The sequence below is a fragment of the Phoxinus phoxinus genome (genome assembly GCF_949152265.1).
Source record: "Phoxinus phoxinus genome assembly, chromosome: 18".
Classification (NCBI taxonomy): domain Eukaryota; kingdom Metazoa; phylum Chordata; class Actinopteri; order Cypriniformes; family Leuciscidae; genus Phoxinus; species Phoxinus phoxinus.
The window spans coordinates 17,683,263-17,702,641 of record NC_136893.1 but is presented as its reverse complement, the minus strand read 5'-3'; the positions used below and the strand labels follow the sequence as shown (position 1 = coordinate 17,702,641).

Sequence of the window (19,379 nt, the reverse complement as noted above, 5' to 3'; positions counted from 1 at the left end):
TGGGTAATTGAGACAGTAGTTTACCATACTGATGTATAGGAAAAAAAAAAAAAACTTGTCAGTTTTCATTGTTTGTTCTTATTTCAACCATACAGTCTTCAATATGCTGAGACAGTGAGCATGCGGAATGGATCTACAATTATTGTGTTATTTCTTTAGCAAACACCTAAACTGATTATTTTTTATATGAAAATGGATTTCTAGCACAAATGTCGCTTTTACAGTAGAGGAAGATGGAGGCAGAAAGAAAAGACGGGAGGGGAGGGAATGAGAATTGCTCTAAAGTGGTTTTGGTGAGTCTGTACCTCACTGTACTTCTAGCGGGGGCGTGACGTCAGCGCGCGGCCCCGCCTCCATCTTCGGGGCTGGTTGCTGGAGAGAGAGAGTCGCGCGGAAGGCTCTCGCGACCGCAGCAATATTGTTGCAATATTAAACGGATAGAGAGTGGAGAGGAGAGGGGCTCTGCAACGAGAGGGGATCTGAGAAGAATATTAAAAACAAATTGCGTCCACCAGTGAAGGTAAGGATTCAATTAGTCTTGACATGACTTCATTATCTTAAATAGCAGGTTATTATAGCTTTCCCCTCCAGCAGAACACGGTGTTTTGTTGACTAGAGCTGCAAAGAACATTATGGGAAGGTCGTTATGTTTATTTATTTGTTCTAATTGGGGTTTTAATACGGAGTTATGACATATGTACATTTTAAGTTGAACAGTTAAAACGACATAGTCGTTGTTTACCGTGGTGTTTAACCTGTACAAACACGCGAAGCGTTAAGTTGAACAGTATTGATGATGACGGAATGAAGACGGGTATTTTAACATGTTTAGTGCGTCGCAATCGCGATACCTTGGCAACAGGATAGCGTCCATGGTTGCTTTAGAATGTTTATCATCAGTCAGCATTTCTGTCTGGAGTTGAGTATTAGTTGTGGACTCAGAAGACTGTCATATGTTGTTAAATATGCGCTTTCTGCACGCTTGATGGGTTACTGATAATGCATGCATGGATACTGACAGCAGTGTGTTTTTACTTTTTTGTAAAGTTTGTTTGTTCATTTTATTTAGCACAATGAGTATACATAGGCTACAACCTGGGAGAAATATGTGCAGGGCAGTCAGTTGGGTCTATTTGAGGTCTTGTTCAAAACATGTACTGCATAGGATCTGTATAGAGTAAAATATTAAATTGACTTCCAAATAACATCTGAACTAAACAATAGAAATGCATGACATGAGATGGAAAGGTTGAGGTTTGGAGTCCTTTGATCAGTTGTGGCCCTCAGACTGTTTGAAATTGTTTATGGATCATGACACTATTCTAGCTATATGAAAATATGAATAGAGTTTAATCTAGAATTATATACTCTGATTAGTGTATAGTACGACAGTGGTGGATGATGGAAGGGCATCAGAGTCTCTATGCATGTTTTATTAATGGATTTGGCCAGTTAAATCAAGGAATCCATTGACAGATTTGGGCAGCTTGCATGATTGAGGTAAATTAATATTACTTATAGTCTAATTATTAAAGTTTTTTCCCCAGAAAAGACTTTCCCATACAACATTGCCGCAAATTATATATGGATGTTTTTTAACATGAATGACGATAAACATACACTTAACCTACTGTATATGGTAACTTTCTAAACTTTATTAGCAGGATATAATTCAACGATTTAAACTTTTCTTATATAATAATATAGCTATTTTATTTAAAATGTCCAGCATGTGCCTTGAAGCGTTTTGTTGTGGGTTTTTATCAGGATCTGGCAAAGCTGGTTCTGCAGGCATACATGCATGAAGGCCTGAAACCAGAGAACAGCTTACTAACTTACCTAAATATCTAATAGACCTAGTGCTTTTTGAGTCCTTATTAATGTGTTTCAGAGATTCCTGCCTTTCCTTTTGTAGTGCCACTGTTTTTGTGTCCCTTTTGGGTTTGTACAGCCACTTGTTCTTGCACAAATGGCACTTGCCATAGCTTCAAGTCAGCATAAAAATCAAAGTAATGCTTTTTCTTGCTCCACCTCAGCTGTCATTTTGTGTGAATTATGTTTTTGTGCAATTATTAGACAGCTCAGCAATTATTCCGGTGTCGTTTATGTCTTTTCTGCTCTTCTGTGCCTTTGGCAGGTGGTTTTATAGACTGATGTGGGCGTCTAAGAACCAAAGAAATGTGCAACTGAGTCAAATGCCAAAAATCTCTCTCTTTTAACCTTTTACCATCCTTACCCTGCTACTCTTTCCATTTTCAGCATGACACCCTACCCCATATTTTTTATGTACTGTGTTGCACATTTACTGGGGCTATTTAGGCTAAACATCCCTTTCTGATTACGTACAATGGCCATGCAAATTAAAAGCAGAGAGGGTTGACAAAGGGTTAAAGGCTTTAAAACCGCCTTTATCATCCTCTGCCTTCTGCCAGAGCTTCACAAGGATAAAGCCTACCAAAATAAAATCACTTTTTTTTGACCCCCCCACGTCAGCCTGTCCAGCAGAAGTGAAGCTCCATGAGCCATAATCCTTCCCTAAAGCCAAGCTGTTCGGCAGTGAGGATCTCCCTCGCTCCTTCTCTCCCTCCTCCTCCCCCTTGCACACTAGCCATCTAAATAGTCAAACTCATCCTCTCTCATCCTTTTTTTTCCGCTCCTTGTTTCTCTCCCCCTCTGTCCTTTCTCAGCTCTGGGTGTCTGAATCTATTGTTCTTTGTTTTGTCCCTGTGGTATTCCGATGACTGTCTCTTTGCTCCTTCGTTCTCTGAGAGGGTCTGTACCATCCTCTGCTCTTCTCCAGTCATTACAAGACGAATCGAAATTCCCATCTGGAGCCCCGAGATGCGCCTCTTTCTCAGCACCACTGTTACAGTGTTTCGTGGGTCTGTATGGCCACTTGTTCTCGCATCGCTGCAGATGGGACGTACCATATTGTTGTCAAACCATCAAATCACTAAGCCCTCTTATTTTTCCATGTATGATATACAGTACACTACTGTTCAAAAGTTTGAGGTCAGTAAACATTTTTTTTGGAGTGTCTATTTTGCACTCTTGATATTTTAGTGTCTCTCCTTCATTGCTGTGCACTTTTTGCTGCATCGTGGCTGATTTGTAGATTTTGCACACAAAAAAAAATATATTTTGCCTATTTCCCGGTCATTTCCTGTGGCGGTCATTCGAACAACACAAGTGCAACTTTTTTCTTATGGCCAATTTTTTTTTTTTTTAAATCAAGTCCACCTCTTTTTTTCTTTTTTTTCTTTAAAAAAAAATTGGTCTAAAATGACCGATCAAAACCAGAGTTATGCCATGTTTAATCTCTGTTATTCTGAACTTTTAACATAGCCCTAATGTTTGTGTAATTCATTTTTTCCACAATGTCTTCAAGCTACATGAAGGTTTGCGGGTACGGCCGAGAGTGGATACAAACTTTGCAGGTGCGGGCGAGAAACTCACATGTCGTGGAGCGGGCGGTAGGCTAATGGTCAGAAATTCAGTGGGAGCAGGATTAAGAAAACAGTACCGTGCAGGGCTCTACACTGAAGTCTGGAGTTATGATGCTATAAATTCAGCTTTACCATCACAGAAATAAATTACATTTTAAAAACTGAAAATAGTTATTTTAAATTGTAACCATATTTCATAATATTACTGTTTTTACTGTGCTTTGGTGAGCATTCTTTCCAAAAACATTTAAAAAAAACATACTGACCCCAAACTTTTGTAAGATTGTGTGTGTCGTGCCGATTTTTCACCCTCCAATCAATACCTGATGGACTATATTAAGACTTGTCCTTATTTCATGTTCTTGTGGAATATCCTCTTTCAGAAATATGCTATATTACAGGACTAAAATGGGTTGCAAATGACAATATCAACTTAAAAGTTCCCCCCATATTTTCCTCAGGCTGTTTTTGATTTGTCATAACATTCCTATTGCCCAAGTAGCCGCAGCTGGTTTGAGCTTAATTGATTCTGAGCATCTCTGTGCATCTGTGCCACTGAGCAATCTATTGTCATTACATCCAAGTGCCCAAATGCAGTATGTTTGTTTGGAATGTTATTGTTGTTCTTTTGCAGCCCATGTGAGCGTCGGGCTAACCAATGAGATGCTCTCCTGATGATGGGTCCCCCACTGTGTAATTTCCCGTCTTTTCATGGCTCGTTTCCTCTTGGGCAACATGTGCTTAGACCTGAGGGGGAATCTAGGATGTGACATACAGGCACCCTGGTGCCCTCTCTGCTGTTCTGTGCTTTTCACTGTATGTAAGACTCATCCAGCAGAACGTCTCTTCAGAGCAGCCTGCTCTTTACCGTTACTTATCCAAAGTCTGAAAGTGATTTCCCTGCTGAAAAGAATGCCTTTCACTGTGGTCCAGGCTAATTTTTTCTATGTACCACTGATGTACATAGATGGTCCCTGTCTAAAGGTATGGTCGCATTTATCTTTGCTTAGCAAAATTTAACTTGGTCAAAAAACAGTCATTTAAAATAGAAATCCAAGCTATCAGGAGAGAAAAAGTTCCCCTTGCCACGTTGACCAACAGAAAGCTGCTTGCTTTTAAATACACTATAGTCGGTGCATTGCTACAGTATAGAAAATAGACAATGGACCTTTTTTTGCTTGCTGAATATTTTGGCAATGTGACCGCACCTTTACTATGACAGTGTTTCCTGCAGTGCTAAATCTACAGCGTCACAGATGCTTTATTTGAGTTTTAAGCTTGCAGTCTGAATTAAATTTGATGAGAATTAAATTTCTCTACATCGAAAAGTATTACAATAAAAAGTATTGCAGTGATCACTTTCATGAGCACAGAGCAACAAATATATGGTATGACCAGCATAGTCCGATTTGAGGACAAATTACTCTCATGAGCGGATACTTTATAATCCTCTGTTACAGCGACTCACAGATAGTCACAAAAACTCTGTCTATAATGGCTCAGTCACTTTGTGAATCATTCAGAACGGTTACCAAATTAACATCTGACTTACTCACTGAACCAAAGTCATTACTTTTAATTATATCCGACTTAAAATCGTTGTGTTGTAGCCTAGCTATTTGAAGAGACTTCTTCAAATGAATGCAGTGTTAATTTAGTATAATGTATAGACTATTATAGTATTTATTAGCTTTTATTTTTATAGTTTCAGTTTTCATTTTTAGTTTAATTTTGTCATTTAAAATTTTAAGTTCTAACTCATTTAAAAATAGTTTTATTTAGCTTTATTTTTTCAGGTTATTATTATTGTATTATTATTAGACTTATTTATTCCTGTTAGTTCCTAAAGTAACATTTTCATTTAAGTTTTTTAAATTGAGGTTTTCCATGTAATATTTTTATTTTAATTCAGCATTATTCAGTTAACGGAAATTTTTTTAATAGTTTAACTTTTAACTAAACTGAATTTATGACTCCTAATGTATGACAATATGAAGAATAAAGATACACATTGGAACTCACAGGATCAGAGTGTTACTTTTCTTTTTATTCAGTGTTTTTTTTAAATGAAAAAATAGATTAAAGTATGGTAAAGATGTGTAGGCTATAGTAAAGTTATGGTAATTTATTTGATGATTCCTCAAAAGTACGAATAACTATTAATGGAGGTGGAGTTAGAGTTGTGATCAAAATCGAAAAATTCCAATCCCTATCCAACAATGTTGGTGTGAATTTAATGTGTACTTTATTTGTGGTTTGTGGAGGAGGGAAAGGGGTTAATCGTCAAGATAGATTTGTGACTGACTGGATTAGAGGAGAATAGCAGTAGTGGGACCTACAGTAATCCGTGTGTCTGTTGAATGCTGGGTTTGACCTCCTGAGGCTTGGTGTGTCATCTGCTCTTAAATTCTGTTGGGTTGCTGCTTGCTCCCTACGAATCAGGCTGTGAAACGGGAAATCTTGATCATCATCCCTTTTTCTTTCCTTACAGTTCTTCCTTTAAGCATTTGATCTAAACCAGATGATCTTCCTGTTGCTGTTTCCATGCACAAGCAAACTGCTCGTGCCGAACCTTGTCTTGTGTCCCTGAAAGGCTAAATTGATCATGCCCCTTTTGTTCATGCTTACAAAAAGGCTGGGACACTGCAGACAGAGATGATGGGATCAGTAGCAGAGGTCGTTTAGAGACAATAGTGGTCGGCTGCAGAAGCCGCATTGGGAAGACATCAGTTGGTCAGTGCATACAGATAGAGCGGGCTGAGATCCGTTGCAGAGGTCACAAACATGCACGGCTATGTCACTCGTCTCTGCTGACCTGGATAAAGCCATTGCTCCAAGGTATATCTTACAGGAAGTGAGGTCATCTCAAATATCAGTATTCCTCGAGTGGCATTTTTTGCAGCGTAATCTGGTTTATATATACACACCACCATTTCTATAAGGTCCTGATGGTCAGTTTATCAGTGAGAGAGGACATCAGGACATCTATGCGAGTAGCCTGCATTCTTATTTCACTTCACACAAACAGCTGTGTAATTCTATGTGCTGGTCCTTGACAGATGTTTTCCACCCATAAAAGATGATAAAACAAGCCTTTATTGTCAACATTTTTCAAGAAATGGCTCCCTTTAAAATTCCAGCAGCGATGCATGTCTCATAGAGAAAAACATCTATGCCAAAGGGGAAAAAAAACATGTTTTTGTCTTATCTCAGCAGGAGTAAGTATCAAAGGCTTATGTGCTTCACAGGAACACGAGACACTTCATTGAGAAGAAAAAAAGGCAGAATGTTTGTTTAATGACTCCACTGAAGTTCCGCTTTTAAAAACCACATTCTTTCTGTCTGCAATATCAGACAAGAACTAAGGATGGGCATTTTTGTCGATTTTTCATTTCGAGTACTGATTGTTCTCAAAAACTAGTACTTGAGTACTTGTCATGGCAATAATGAAACTATTTTAATTAAAACACTGTTATGAAAATGAATGTTGACATAAAAATATGACATGAAAATATGTTTATCAAAATCTGAAAATGTGACTAGAAGAATGAACCTGCTAGGTTATCAGTAATGCATTCTTTAAAAAAAAGAAACATCTAAAAGGAATAGCTGCATGAGGTGAAGCTGAAGAGTGAATGAACATCAGTAAACTGAATCCCGTTCCTAGATACACAACATAAGCGTAACATTACAACTGGTAGGCCTATCTGCACAAAAGGACACAAATGCAAGTGAACTTAAACTAAGTTACCTGCTAGCCAGAATCTGTTACTCCTGTTGTGCTCTCTCTTCCAGTAACAACTAATGCACAAAGTATTCACAACATTTTATAATGCTCCCATTACGATTTAATGTATATGGCTGATTGACACTGCACTTCTACTTATTATTATTATTCCAGGCATTCCTGCGCGTTTTCGATGCCATGACGAGAAACATTTTTAATTTAAACATATGCCTACTGTTGAAAAAAATGACAAGAAAAAATAACACTGCTGGATTATTAATTATATCATCAATGTTTTTGAAAAAGAAACATCTAAAAGGAATATGACTGTTTTAAATAATCCAAGTCGATAATTTCGGGCATGGCATTCAAGTTGAGATTGAATGAACACCAGTAAACTGAAGCGATTCGCTAGCAGGTTAATAAACCCAACCAAATGCATACTATGTGAGATTAATCAGATATATACAACATAAAAGTAATATTACTGCACAAAAGGTCGTGAATGCAAACGTCCGAATATTCGAGTACTTGAGCACATCCCTACCAAGAACTCAAAAAACTACTGCAGTCGTAGAATATCAGTTAAGCAAGTATCTACACAAAAGCCAAGATGTTTTTGTACCCAAGATGAGTACATTGAGAAATGGACAAAAATGCCCCGTGTGTTTCATTTACCTGCACAGAGGGGGAAGAGATTACGTGTTTGGATCACCTCTGATTCAGAAAGCAGAGGAGGTACAATACACCACCCCCCAAATTTTGTTGTGTTGCTTTAATAGCAAGCTGTGCTGAGACCGAAATCTTTTTTGCGTTGAGTATTTTTTCAGCATCCCGCCATGAACATTGTCGAGGCATATCGAGGTAAACAAATGTCCTGGACTTAAGAGACCCCTGCATTTTGTTACATTCTATTGAGCTCCGTCTGTTTTTAAAAACATGAGCATGTCTAATGTAGGAAGACATGCATTTAATCAAGGTCGGGTGAAACCAATATATAAAGGAAACCCACTGAATAGATTTTTTTTTTTAATGTTTTTTCTATGTAGGATGATGGGTCACTTGTAACTTTAATGTACGATTGGGTCATTGGTAATGAATCACATGTAGCCTAGTTTGCGGATTGTGAGTTTTCAGATTCTTTTTTTTTTTTTTTGCAAGAATATACACTAGCTACTATTCAAAGGTTTGGGGCCAGTAAGATTTTTTTATTTGAAAGGAATTCATGCTTTTATTTTGACAGGATGCATTAAATTGATTAAAAGTGACAGTAAAGACATTTATAATGTTTTTATTTCAGTTCAGTTTCAAATAGTCTTTTGAACTTTGTAGTCATCAAAGACTCATTCATCAAATATTCCACAAAAATATTAAGCAGCGCAACTGTTTTCAACTGTGATATTCAGAAATATTTGTTGAGCACCAAATCAGCATATTAGCAAACGCGTTCAGACAGAACACGTTTTTCCATTTCATTGCGCTACTTTTCCATTGTTTTTCAACTTTTTAAAAATGTGCATCTCTAGACCTTTTTTTTGTTCTACTGACTTGCGTCTCTGTGTTCTGTGTGAACCATCCCTTAGGTCGTGTGTCCACCCCAAAAAATTTTTTCCCGCGGCTGGCGTGTTTTTTCAATTGTTTTCAATGGGAGCGCCGCGTTTTTATAACGCCATGAGCGTAAAGAGGCACTGAGTGTCTTTTTCACGCTGAAGCGCTGAGCATTGAGTGTTTTTTACAGGTCGCCGAGAGTTGAAGAATGTTCAAATTTGGGTAAAACGCAGCGCTCATCACTGTCACTTTTTACCCAACCGTCCAATCACATTGGAGGAGGGGCGGGACTAATACCACACTGACCAACCGCCACACTCTGCTTGTACAACGTCAACGGATGACAACAAGCATAATAACGGAACAAAATAATTTAAAACAAGAGCAAGAGAAAATACATTACATTGTATCGAAATTTTTATATAGAATCAACACAGAAACAAAATATGTGTGATATTAGATACTAGTAACACTTTCACAAATATTCCGTATCATAACAAGCAAAGCGTCTCAACTGAAAAAATGCTGCGCTGCCAAAACGCTCCCAAGCGCCCATAGCTAGGCGTTTTCAGCAGAACGTCTAGCGTTTTCAGCTGGCTAAAAACGCTTTGGTGGACAAACGGCCTTAGAATGGTTTCTGAAGGAGATCAGAATAGTTATTTTAAATTGTTATAATAATTCACAATATCATGTTTTTTTACTATATTTTTATCAAATATGCAGCCCTGGTGAACATTTAAAAAAATTGCTGACCCAAAACTTTTGAGTTTTTGTGTATCATAAAGTAGTAAAAAATAGCACTTTGTTTGTTTAGGTTTGCATGTCAAATTTCATGCATAGTGTTCATAAACCTGCAACACACTCTAACTATTTATAAATGGCTGGCTATGGCTATAAGGTCCACTTTCAGAGTTGCTAAAACCATCATCTGAACAGTTTTAACAAAAAGGAAATCCCATTTTTGTACAATTGTATGTAGATTCAAAGGCTGACATTTGACTGAGTAACCACAAGAGACAGAATTTGAAGACCAGCTAGTCATAGGTAATGCTGGTGCCGTTATCCATACTCGTCGCCAGACAGGAACAATACTGCATGTACAAACACAAAAGCTTGTTTGGTGTTCTCAAAAATGTGGCCTTGCTCTGGAAATTGGATTCACATTTTTATATCAGCTATCACAGTAACTGGTACTGTGAAAACATTATTTTCCATTCATGGTGCTCACTGCAATACCATGTAGTTCATGGAGATTCATGCCTTGCCTGAAATGTAAGACTTTTAATCGAAGCTTCCAAATGCTTGTGCGCAGATGAACTGGACTTTTAGATAAAAAGGTGGCTTCTTTTATGTTGTGGTACAACATAAAGATAACCTTTTTTTCTCTTCCCTGGTCTTTTTAGTTGGTATCCTTTCTAAGAAACTTTTGATTGGGTATATTGGCTATTCCGGTAAATTATAGATGTTGGCTATGTCATGTCTGTTATCGAATAACTGTGTTACCTGGTGTGGAACAGCTGCAGAATAGATATGTGAAGGGAATTTCATTTCCAGGCGTTTTTCATTTTCCCGGTGACTTTGTACTGATGTCTGTTCATACACTCGTGGTTAATTAATCTGGAATGCCTACTGATAAATGTTCACATCATTCCGTGAAATATTGTTTGTTTGTTGTGATATGAATCTTAAAAAAAAAAAAAAATTGTTTAAACTGTATGCAAGTATAGGGGAAAATATACAATATTTTGGATACTGTCTGGCCACCTAAGTTCATTTAAATTTATTTTCTATTTAGTCTCTGTTAATCTAAATTAATTATAAATATAAACATGATAAATTATAAGTATAATATGAGAAGAAATTATATAAATATAATGAGAAATTATTAAATTATATATTTATATTAGCCTATATATTTTAATGAATTATTAAAGATTATTTAATAATTATTTAATTTAATAATTAAATAAAAAATGGAATATACTGTAGGCTAATGCACAAGTCATATGAACTTCTTTTATGGTGTGTGTCTTTTCTTAAGCTTGACAGTCCCAGGCCAGCCCTCATTTTCTTTTATTGTATTGAAAAGAGTGGCCATATATTATTTTTGTGTTCCACAGAACAAAGGAAGTGTTTATAATAAACAACATGTTTTAAACACTGAAGAAATGACACACTTCACCTTTAAAGCCTGTGAAGACCTCTATGACGGAAATGAGTGATGCCTCTGAGAGACGCTCTTTCCTCTTTTTGGCTTTTGTTCTGGGTCGTGTATAGAATAATGGGCAGGGGTGGTTACCGAGCGTGCAGATTTGGTTTCGCTGCTCTTCAGAGAGGAAAAGAGGGGCATCGGCAGGCAGAAATAGCTCCCCTCCCCTCGCCTCTGGATCAATGAAGGTCCAGTCAGAATCATTGATCATAGCCCATCTTCATGTAACAGAATGCTTTATGTTTTTTAGACTGTGGCTGACACTGGGGTGTAATATCTCAAACAGACACTGATATCAAACTGTCTGTTTGTCCTTCCAGTGATTTGATCACATCCGCACCCACTTTTTTTTATTTATTTTTTTATCTAGCGTTTACTTTATAGCATGCTTTGGATGCGAGATCACCAAGTGTGTTTTGACGTGATTATGTGTATACCTTTACCTTATGTGTCAATGCTGGTATTTTCCCTTTTCATGGCCGGTTTTCCTACCTAATCAATATTCTGCAGTGGAAGCTCACGGTCTGCAAGATGTTAATCCTCATCGGACTTCACAACGTGTGTTTTTGTGTGTGCGTGTTTGAGGGCGAATGGTTCCATGTATAAGTGTGCACTGCAGTCTTAAAGGCCTTAATAGAGTAACGGCAGTCTTATCAATACGCTCACCTTTCTGTGTTGAAATGATACAGTGTGCTTCCTTAGGAAGCTATTGATCCCAGTGGACAGAGGGAAGGCGGTCAAAGACAGAAAGCTCATGTAACATGCTCAGACATCTGTTGGACGTGAGAAATAAAGGATTTGATGTGACAGACAGCTGTCAGTGTTCATCCTTGGGCCCAGAAAGATCTTTTGACCTTGTGTGTGGTGGATGTGTGAAAAATTGGCTCTTGAGCTAAATATGCCGTCATGATTTAAGTTTTGTCTGTGCCATAACACTTCCTGTTTCTAACTTAAAATAACATTTTCCTTTATTTCATGTTAAGTTATAATATGATAAAAGACTACATTTGTATTATTATGATTACTTAAAGATTTTTGATTTTTTTTTAATAAACAACACACAAGTTTGTGTCTAGACTAAAATAGTATATCTGTTGGGGTTTTTAAAGATAAAGTGCCATTGTCATTATTATTATTATTTTATTTGAACTCGCATAAATGTCTGTCCAGACTAAAAATGTATCCATTTAAAAAATTTAAAGATGAAAGTAATTTTTAAACTATTATTATTTTATTTTTAGGACACCGATACATTACTGTCCAGACTAAAAATGTATGTCTGTTTTTGTTTGTCTAAATCAGTTTCAGTATTGCAGATCATAGATCCGTTTCCATGGCAGCACATATATATGCTTAGCATTCCTCATTTTATTTATTTATTTATTTTGAATCCCTTTAAATTTATTTCTTTATGCATTTGGAGCCATGTCGCTGTCCCTGCCATGCTAAATATGGTTATAAAGATGGAAAAAGGAGGGGAACTAATTGCAGATTGAATAAGACAAGACACTGAGAATTATCGCTTGTTCCAGACGTATGCAAAACAATCGCATAACTAATCATTTATGCTCAGGAAATACCATGACCACCTCACTCTTTTTTGATGCTGCATTCACTGTTTTCTATAGCTGAATGATTCAATGTAGAAAAGGTGCTGTGAATAGTCTAAACCCAGTTATATCAATATTAAAGGCATTTTGTGAGAGTTTCATTGATTTTTACAGTATCTGCGATGCAAATGGAGTTTATCAGGTTAATTGTTTTGGACATGCCAACATAAACCCTTTTCTACAGCATTGTGCTTCTCACAAGGACTCCATCAGTCGGCTTGCCGATATGAGAAGGAAAGGTTGAAGAGTCGGACAGGAAGGGTTGGCTTGCTAACTGGATTAGCTTTAAATGGCCCTGGTACCAAAAAGCCTCCCCATAACCCAGCCTAGAAGATCCTCATCTCTTAACGCAGGCGGATGGGGCCAATCTCCTTACAAAAGCTTTTTTACAAGCTCAGGAAAGCAAATGTTGCCCCAGCGTTCTCATGCATGCTTTAAGCTGTCTCAGAGAAAGACATTCATTCATATTCATATTTTAGTGCCTCTGTGCTTGACAAAACAGCACGGCGTGCCTCTGAAGGCAGGCATCAATCATTGAAGGTACATTAGGTGTGTGCGCATGTGTATTTACGCGATGAACCTGTATACTAATATGCTATCTGTTTTTTGTTTTTTCTCCAAGACCTTTTTTTGAACTTCAGACCTGAAGGCAGAAGAGCAGGTAGTCTGACTCCCCTCGGCATGCTATTAAAAATAGACTCGCTCCTAAAGTTAATGATTTTTTAAAGACTTTACCCCCTTCACGTCTTAATTTAGACAATTTACAGCTCCGTATACAGCGGGGCAGCTAACAGGCTAAACCTGCTAATAAAGTCACTCTACAAATGTCCACACTCCTGGCTCACAGGTTCAAGCTGCGTGAACGTAAATCAGTTAAAGCGATAAAAGGCTCCTTTCATTCTCACCCACCCAAAAGCGTATCATTATGAAAGCAAAGTTAATCAACTAAATGAAAAAGCAAGATGGGACAAAGGTAACGCCCAGCCCTGGCTGAGAAGAGACCATCTCCCAAGGACGTCTGCCCTTTGTGTTTTGTGTACGCACACACAGCTTTCAGACAAAAGAAACCCTGAAACACAGTATGCTCAGCCCACAGAGCCACCCAAACCCTCCGTAACTGAAAGAAACCAGGTGATTGGACTCGTTTCTATCAGTTATTCTCATTAAAGACACGGAGGAGCCAGGATGCTTCGCGAAGGGGGAAAATGCCAGGCTGTCCCTGCTCTCTTTATCTGCATAGACGGCAATTTGTCAGAGAGAGAGGGAGAGAGCGGAATGTCACATGCATGCAGATGAGAGGAGGCTGTAAGCATGATCATTAATAAACAATAAAAACGAATAAAAGGCCATCAGAATTGAGCCGTAGGGGTGTAGGGAGATGGAGTTGGAGAGATTCGGCCGCTGATGACCTGCATTGTCCTAAATTGGATTAGCCGTGCGGCGCTGATCACGGGCTTGAAGCGGTTAAACGCGATTTTACAAGATTATAATTGAAAAGGAGTTAAATGTCAGATTAAAAGAGATTCCTGTTTGATGTCCTATTGGAAGATGATTAAGGAGGTGCTGGACTGTCCATTCCGGGACTTCAGCAAGGGAATGAAAATGCGGCAGAATACATTACGCAGGGTTTGGGGGGTGGGACGGGTGTGTGGCCGCTTAAAGTGCGATCCTCTTTGTTGTCTTCGTGATGGTTTGAGCCAGCATGTTTCCTTGTGACCTTAAAAGGGTTTCTCTGACCCCTCCCTCTGCTGTCTGTTCCTATCAGCTGACCCTGTTGACTTCTGCTGACCCCTGGGCATCATTCTTGATCTCTGGGGGCACATTTATACACATGCACATGTATCCGGTATTTGTTTGATTTGATGTATTATTCAAACGTTGATTATTAAAGCAGGCCTCAACAATAAGGATGGCCTGTTGGGCAGTGTGAGGGTTTCAGGCTGGTCGACAACTCTGACAATCACCTGACGAAGATCAATCACTTTTCCTTTCAGGCCAGTGCTGTGCTGCCGCTGAAAATCATTTGTTGATCTAGCACATCCATTTTTATGGCTTCACTTCAAATTCTGTTAATTTGTCACCAAGATACTGTTATCTTACTAACATGACTAACAAAATTGAGCATGAGTAAAAATGTGTAAATGCAACAAACCAATAAGTAATGTTTTGCATCTCATGTTATCGTTTTCCAAAAGAGTGATTTATGAATTTATTAAGTTATATTTATAGCTGTATAATTTCTAGTTTGTTGCAATTTTTCTTTTTGTAAAAGAAGCCACAAAAAAGTACATTGCAACATTTTGGTTTTGTGGCAAAACAAATTTTTTTACCTGTTAAATGTTTACAAATAAGTTTAGATTTGTTTGTTTATGATATTTTTGTAAATATTTTTTTGATCAGAACTTTAATATGCATTCCTATAATTGGGTATATGTATACTACCATTCAAATGGTTGGGATCGGTAATATTTTAAAAATGTTTTCAAAAAGAACTAAGTCTCTTGTGCTTGTCAAGGCTACGTTTATTTGAAAAAAAATATAGTAAAAAACAGTCATATTCTGAAATATTATTAGTTTAAGATGTTTTCTTTTTAATATATTTATAAATGTAATTTTTTTTCCTGGTCACACTTTTGTGCTTGAGGGCTGGTGAAAACATTGGCAGGGCAAGTAAAAAATCTGAGCTAGCAGAAAGAGAACATCCTTATTGTTGCGCCCTGCAGTGAGATCAAAATTGAACATGTTGACTTTCCTAAAACACATTCCTGGTTGATTTAAAGTATGTAGTTTCTGTGCTACTATAGTGGCATTGAGCAGAATTTAGTGTGGCCAAACAGGTTATCCAATCACTACTATCCCAAACAGATAGTCACATCCCAAACTCTCATTGCAAACGTGCAATTTGTTTAAATATTCTAAAGGCACCATTGAGCCACTATGGCATTTATAAGACAATATAGAAGTGCCTTGCTTGTAGTCTTCTTTTCACATTAAACTGGCATAGAATAAAGTATTTTAACTGCAAAAACTCCTTTGTGCAGTTAAGAAAGGTTTCTCCCATTAATAATGCACTGTCAAATTTGCATGTAAACACCTTAACCAATCCGAGCTGGCGCTGGGCTGGCGGTGCGAGGTATTGTGTGATTGGCAGCTCTGGGGGGAAATCCGTCTGTTTAAACAGAGGTCGTGCCGTGTGGTGGGGTGGCAGGGTTCCCCTTCAACAACAGGCATGAGCAGATGGGTCCTCACCCCGCTGTCCCTGGGGCGGCTTTTACTTTCGCCTGTCTAATAAATCATCCTCTTCTGTCCAATACATTATGCACAGGTATTTCATTGCTTTACAAACCTGGCACAGCGTGTGCATTCGATTGAGCCAGTTTGAGATGTTCATGTTTGTAGATCGTGAACACACGAATGGAACCGCCTGAGCTCTTGAGATAATTTAGAGACATTCATTTGAGGATATGCGTAGGTTGTTATGTGATTAAAATGTGATGATGACTATCCTTCAGAGGTGGAAGACCTCGACTGAACAGGTTTCTCAAATTGAAGAGCAATTGAATAAGTCAAGGGAACAAATTAAGTAAAATAAGTTATGGTTAAGGCTAGTTTACATGTGCAATAGTAATGAAATCAATGTGCAATAGTTATGAATGAAGAATATTATTATAGATATAAATTAAAACTAGATTGACAGGCAGATGTACAAATATTAAAGTTCAATATGGCTGGGTTAAAAGTGTTGAAGTGTGTTTAAAAGTTAAAAGTTTGAAAAATATTTCTGTGAATTCTCCATACCCTTAACATTACAAATGTACTTGAGAAGTGTCATCCAAACACTCATTTTGAAAAACTGATGCTATCAAATGTGACTACAAACTGAATGCAATGATTTATTTTATTCAGATTTTTATTCAGGCGTCCTTACCACTGGCTCAGTGCTGTTGTGAATTTAATATTTTGAATGGAGAAAATTTATTTATTTAAGAAAGTCATTCATTTGAAGAAACTTGTTACAAAACAGGACAAATTTCATGTCGATGGAACAAATTTGTATTTTTCTGAAATTGATAAATGCATTTGAAAAATAAATTACATGTATAAATTACATAATGAATTTCTCTAAGAATAACCACTTTTTTTAAAAACATGGATGATACTTCAAATCATGCATTATTTTCTTGGAGAGGTGTGCTGTTACTTTAAGCGATCATACTTTTTCCTGGTGCTAAATCTAGCAACAACAACAAAAACTCCAAAGACTCACATTACCATTCTAAAGATTGTTGGTTTATATTTTGGCATTTATTTGAAATATAGTAGAAACTATAGTAGAAACTGTTTTCTATTTAAATATATTTGAAAATGTTATTTATTCCTGTGATGGTAAAGCTGGTAGTGTTTGCCAGTCTTCAGTTTCACATGATCCTTTAGAAATCATTCTAATATATTGATGTGCTGTTTACAATTCCTTGATATAGAAAGTTCAAAAGCAAAGGATTTATTTGATAGAGTTTTTGTAACAACGTAAAAGTCTTTGCTGTCACTTTTGTTAATTTAATGCATGTCATGCATACAAGTATTAATTCCTTTAAAAAACGTTTGAATAGTATTATATTCATTTACACAGCTAGAGTTTAGTCGATCTGTTCCATTGAATGAAAGTCCCACTGATGGTTGAAAATGTTCTTAATTTGAACAACTTCTCCCAACCTTGCTTTATACTTTTAGTTCATAGTCATGTCCATGATATAGGCCTAGTGGAATAGTGTGAATATGTCTGCGGATAGAATATCAGTTTATGCATACCTTGGTAAATATTTCACAGATTTTATTTACATTACATTATTTACATTTCAATGCATGTTTTTCAGCAGACAAATACATTGTGTATTTATGTAGCCTTGCAATGCAAACCATTATTCACAATATATGAATCAAATATTTTCTGATACATATTCCTTTAACTATAAAATGATTCATGTTCAATGCTTGATTTTCAAATCGGTTGCAAAAAAACCTGAATGACTTGACTGAATCAGGATTTAGAGAGGTCAGAATGTGAATTTTTCATCAATAAATCTTGTTTTTCACCATGTGCATGCCTTCGATAGAATAGAAGCAGTACACAATAACACTTCTATGTATTCGTGCTGTCTGCACTGTGCTTTGGGGCCCAGTTGTAATTTTGGTGGTCCCGGTGGGCCACTGCGCCTGTGTGTGTGTGTGTGTGTGTGTATATGAGTGATGCTGTCACTCAGCAGGGGGTGACTGCTCTCTCTGACAGCGCTCCTCATGGGCCTGTTTGCCTGCCAACATCACGGCCCAATCTGACTTTCACATCTATTCTAGTTTTGCACACATGCACAGACGTTGCGCCGATATGAGCAATCTTGCCTCAGCTGTCGGACTGACATCTCTCTGGCTCTTTCTCCACAGGATGAGTGTTCAGTGAGTAGTGAGGAGTTTGATATGAGTGACCCCACATGGATATCAGCTGAACGTCACACCGCACTGTCTGACCTGAACCATCCTTCCAGCGCAGATAGGATGCACAGCCCGCAAAACACACACAAGGAAGAGGACGGTAAGAGTCAATGCTCATCTGCGTCTTAATAAAGGGTTTGAACCCTCTTGATTACTCTAGAGTCTCAAATGAAATGCACGTGTGCATGTCTTCAGCATAAAAAGTCATTTTCTTTATCAGTATTTTTCTCTTGTTTTCCATGAATCAAATCTAATTATACATTATTGAAGAGGGATACACAATTTCCCCACTAAATGTAGGATATTCAGACAGAAGATTTATAATTCATAAACACAAGGTTTTTCCATTAAAAAAACATGTTACAATAAGAAAAATACAATTAAGAAAAATCTTAATTTATATCTGTGTCTTAATGGAGTCGGTACAGTTTTTGAAAGAAGTCTCTAATGCTCACCAAGCCTGCTTCGTTTTTTTGATTAATATGACATAAAAAATTGTAATAATGTGGAATGTTACAGTTTAAAAGAACTGTTTTCTATTTGAATATATTTAAAAACATTATTTATTTTTGTGATGAATTTTCAGCATCATTACTCCAGTCTTCAGTGTCACATGATCCTTCAGAACTTATTCTAATATGCTGATGTTGAAAACAGTTGCGCTGCTTAATATTTTTGTTTAAACATTTCTTTCAGAATTCTTTAATGAATGGAAAGTTCAAAAGAACAGCATTTATTTGAAATCACATCATAAATGTCTTTACTGAAACTTATGATCAATTTAATGCATAATACAATTAGAATAAAAGTGTTCATTTCTTTAAACACTCTTAGCAATACTAATGGTAGTTTATATATAAAAAAATTAAATATAAATGAAAATTCATCATATATTCCTTTTAAACCAAGTTTTAATATTTTAGGTATTTTTTACATCGGCTTATTATAGATTTAGATTTGGATGCTCAGATGCTTCTGAAAATAAGACAAAAATACTGATTCATGTTTTTGAGAGATTGTTGTGAGTAGATGAAGCATGTTCTTTTACACACACATGCCGTTTGAGAGCGGTGGAATGGCCAGAATGAGGCGAGAAGAGATGTATGTATCGATTGCGATCGAGTGGCCTCCTCCCTGCAGCTTTCAAGGAAAGAGAAGCATCTAGACAAAGAGAAAAATGTATAGACGAATGGAGATAAGGAGAAAAAGAGCGATGGAAAGCGAGAGCTCTGAAGATATAGAGTGGTGTGGATGTGTCTTTGGATGGTTAAGGACTTGTACAGGCCGAAATTATTTTATCCGTCGTCATTTACTCACACTCATATCGTTTCAAACCTGTATTCTCTCTTCCA

General features: G+C 37.1%; 1 protein-coding gene across 1 annotated transcript in view; it reads left to right on the top strand.

Moving 5' to 3' along the window:
• Positions 1-18,879, top strand: part of nol4lb (nucleolar protein 4-like b) — a 47,266-nt gene extending 28,387 nt beyond the window's left edge. Inside the window, exon 5 of the mRNA XM_079589054.1 lies at positions 17,980-18,879. Coding sequence (XP_079445180.1) covers positions 17,980-18,156 — 177 coding nt within the window. The 3' untranslated portion in view covers positions 18,157-18,879. The remainder of the gene's footprint in view (positions 1-17,979) is intronic.
• The last annotated feature ends 500 nt before the right edge of the window (positions 18,880-19,379 follow it).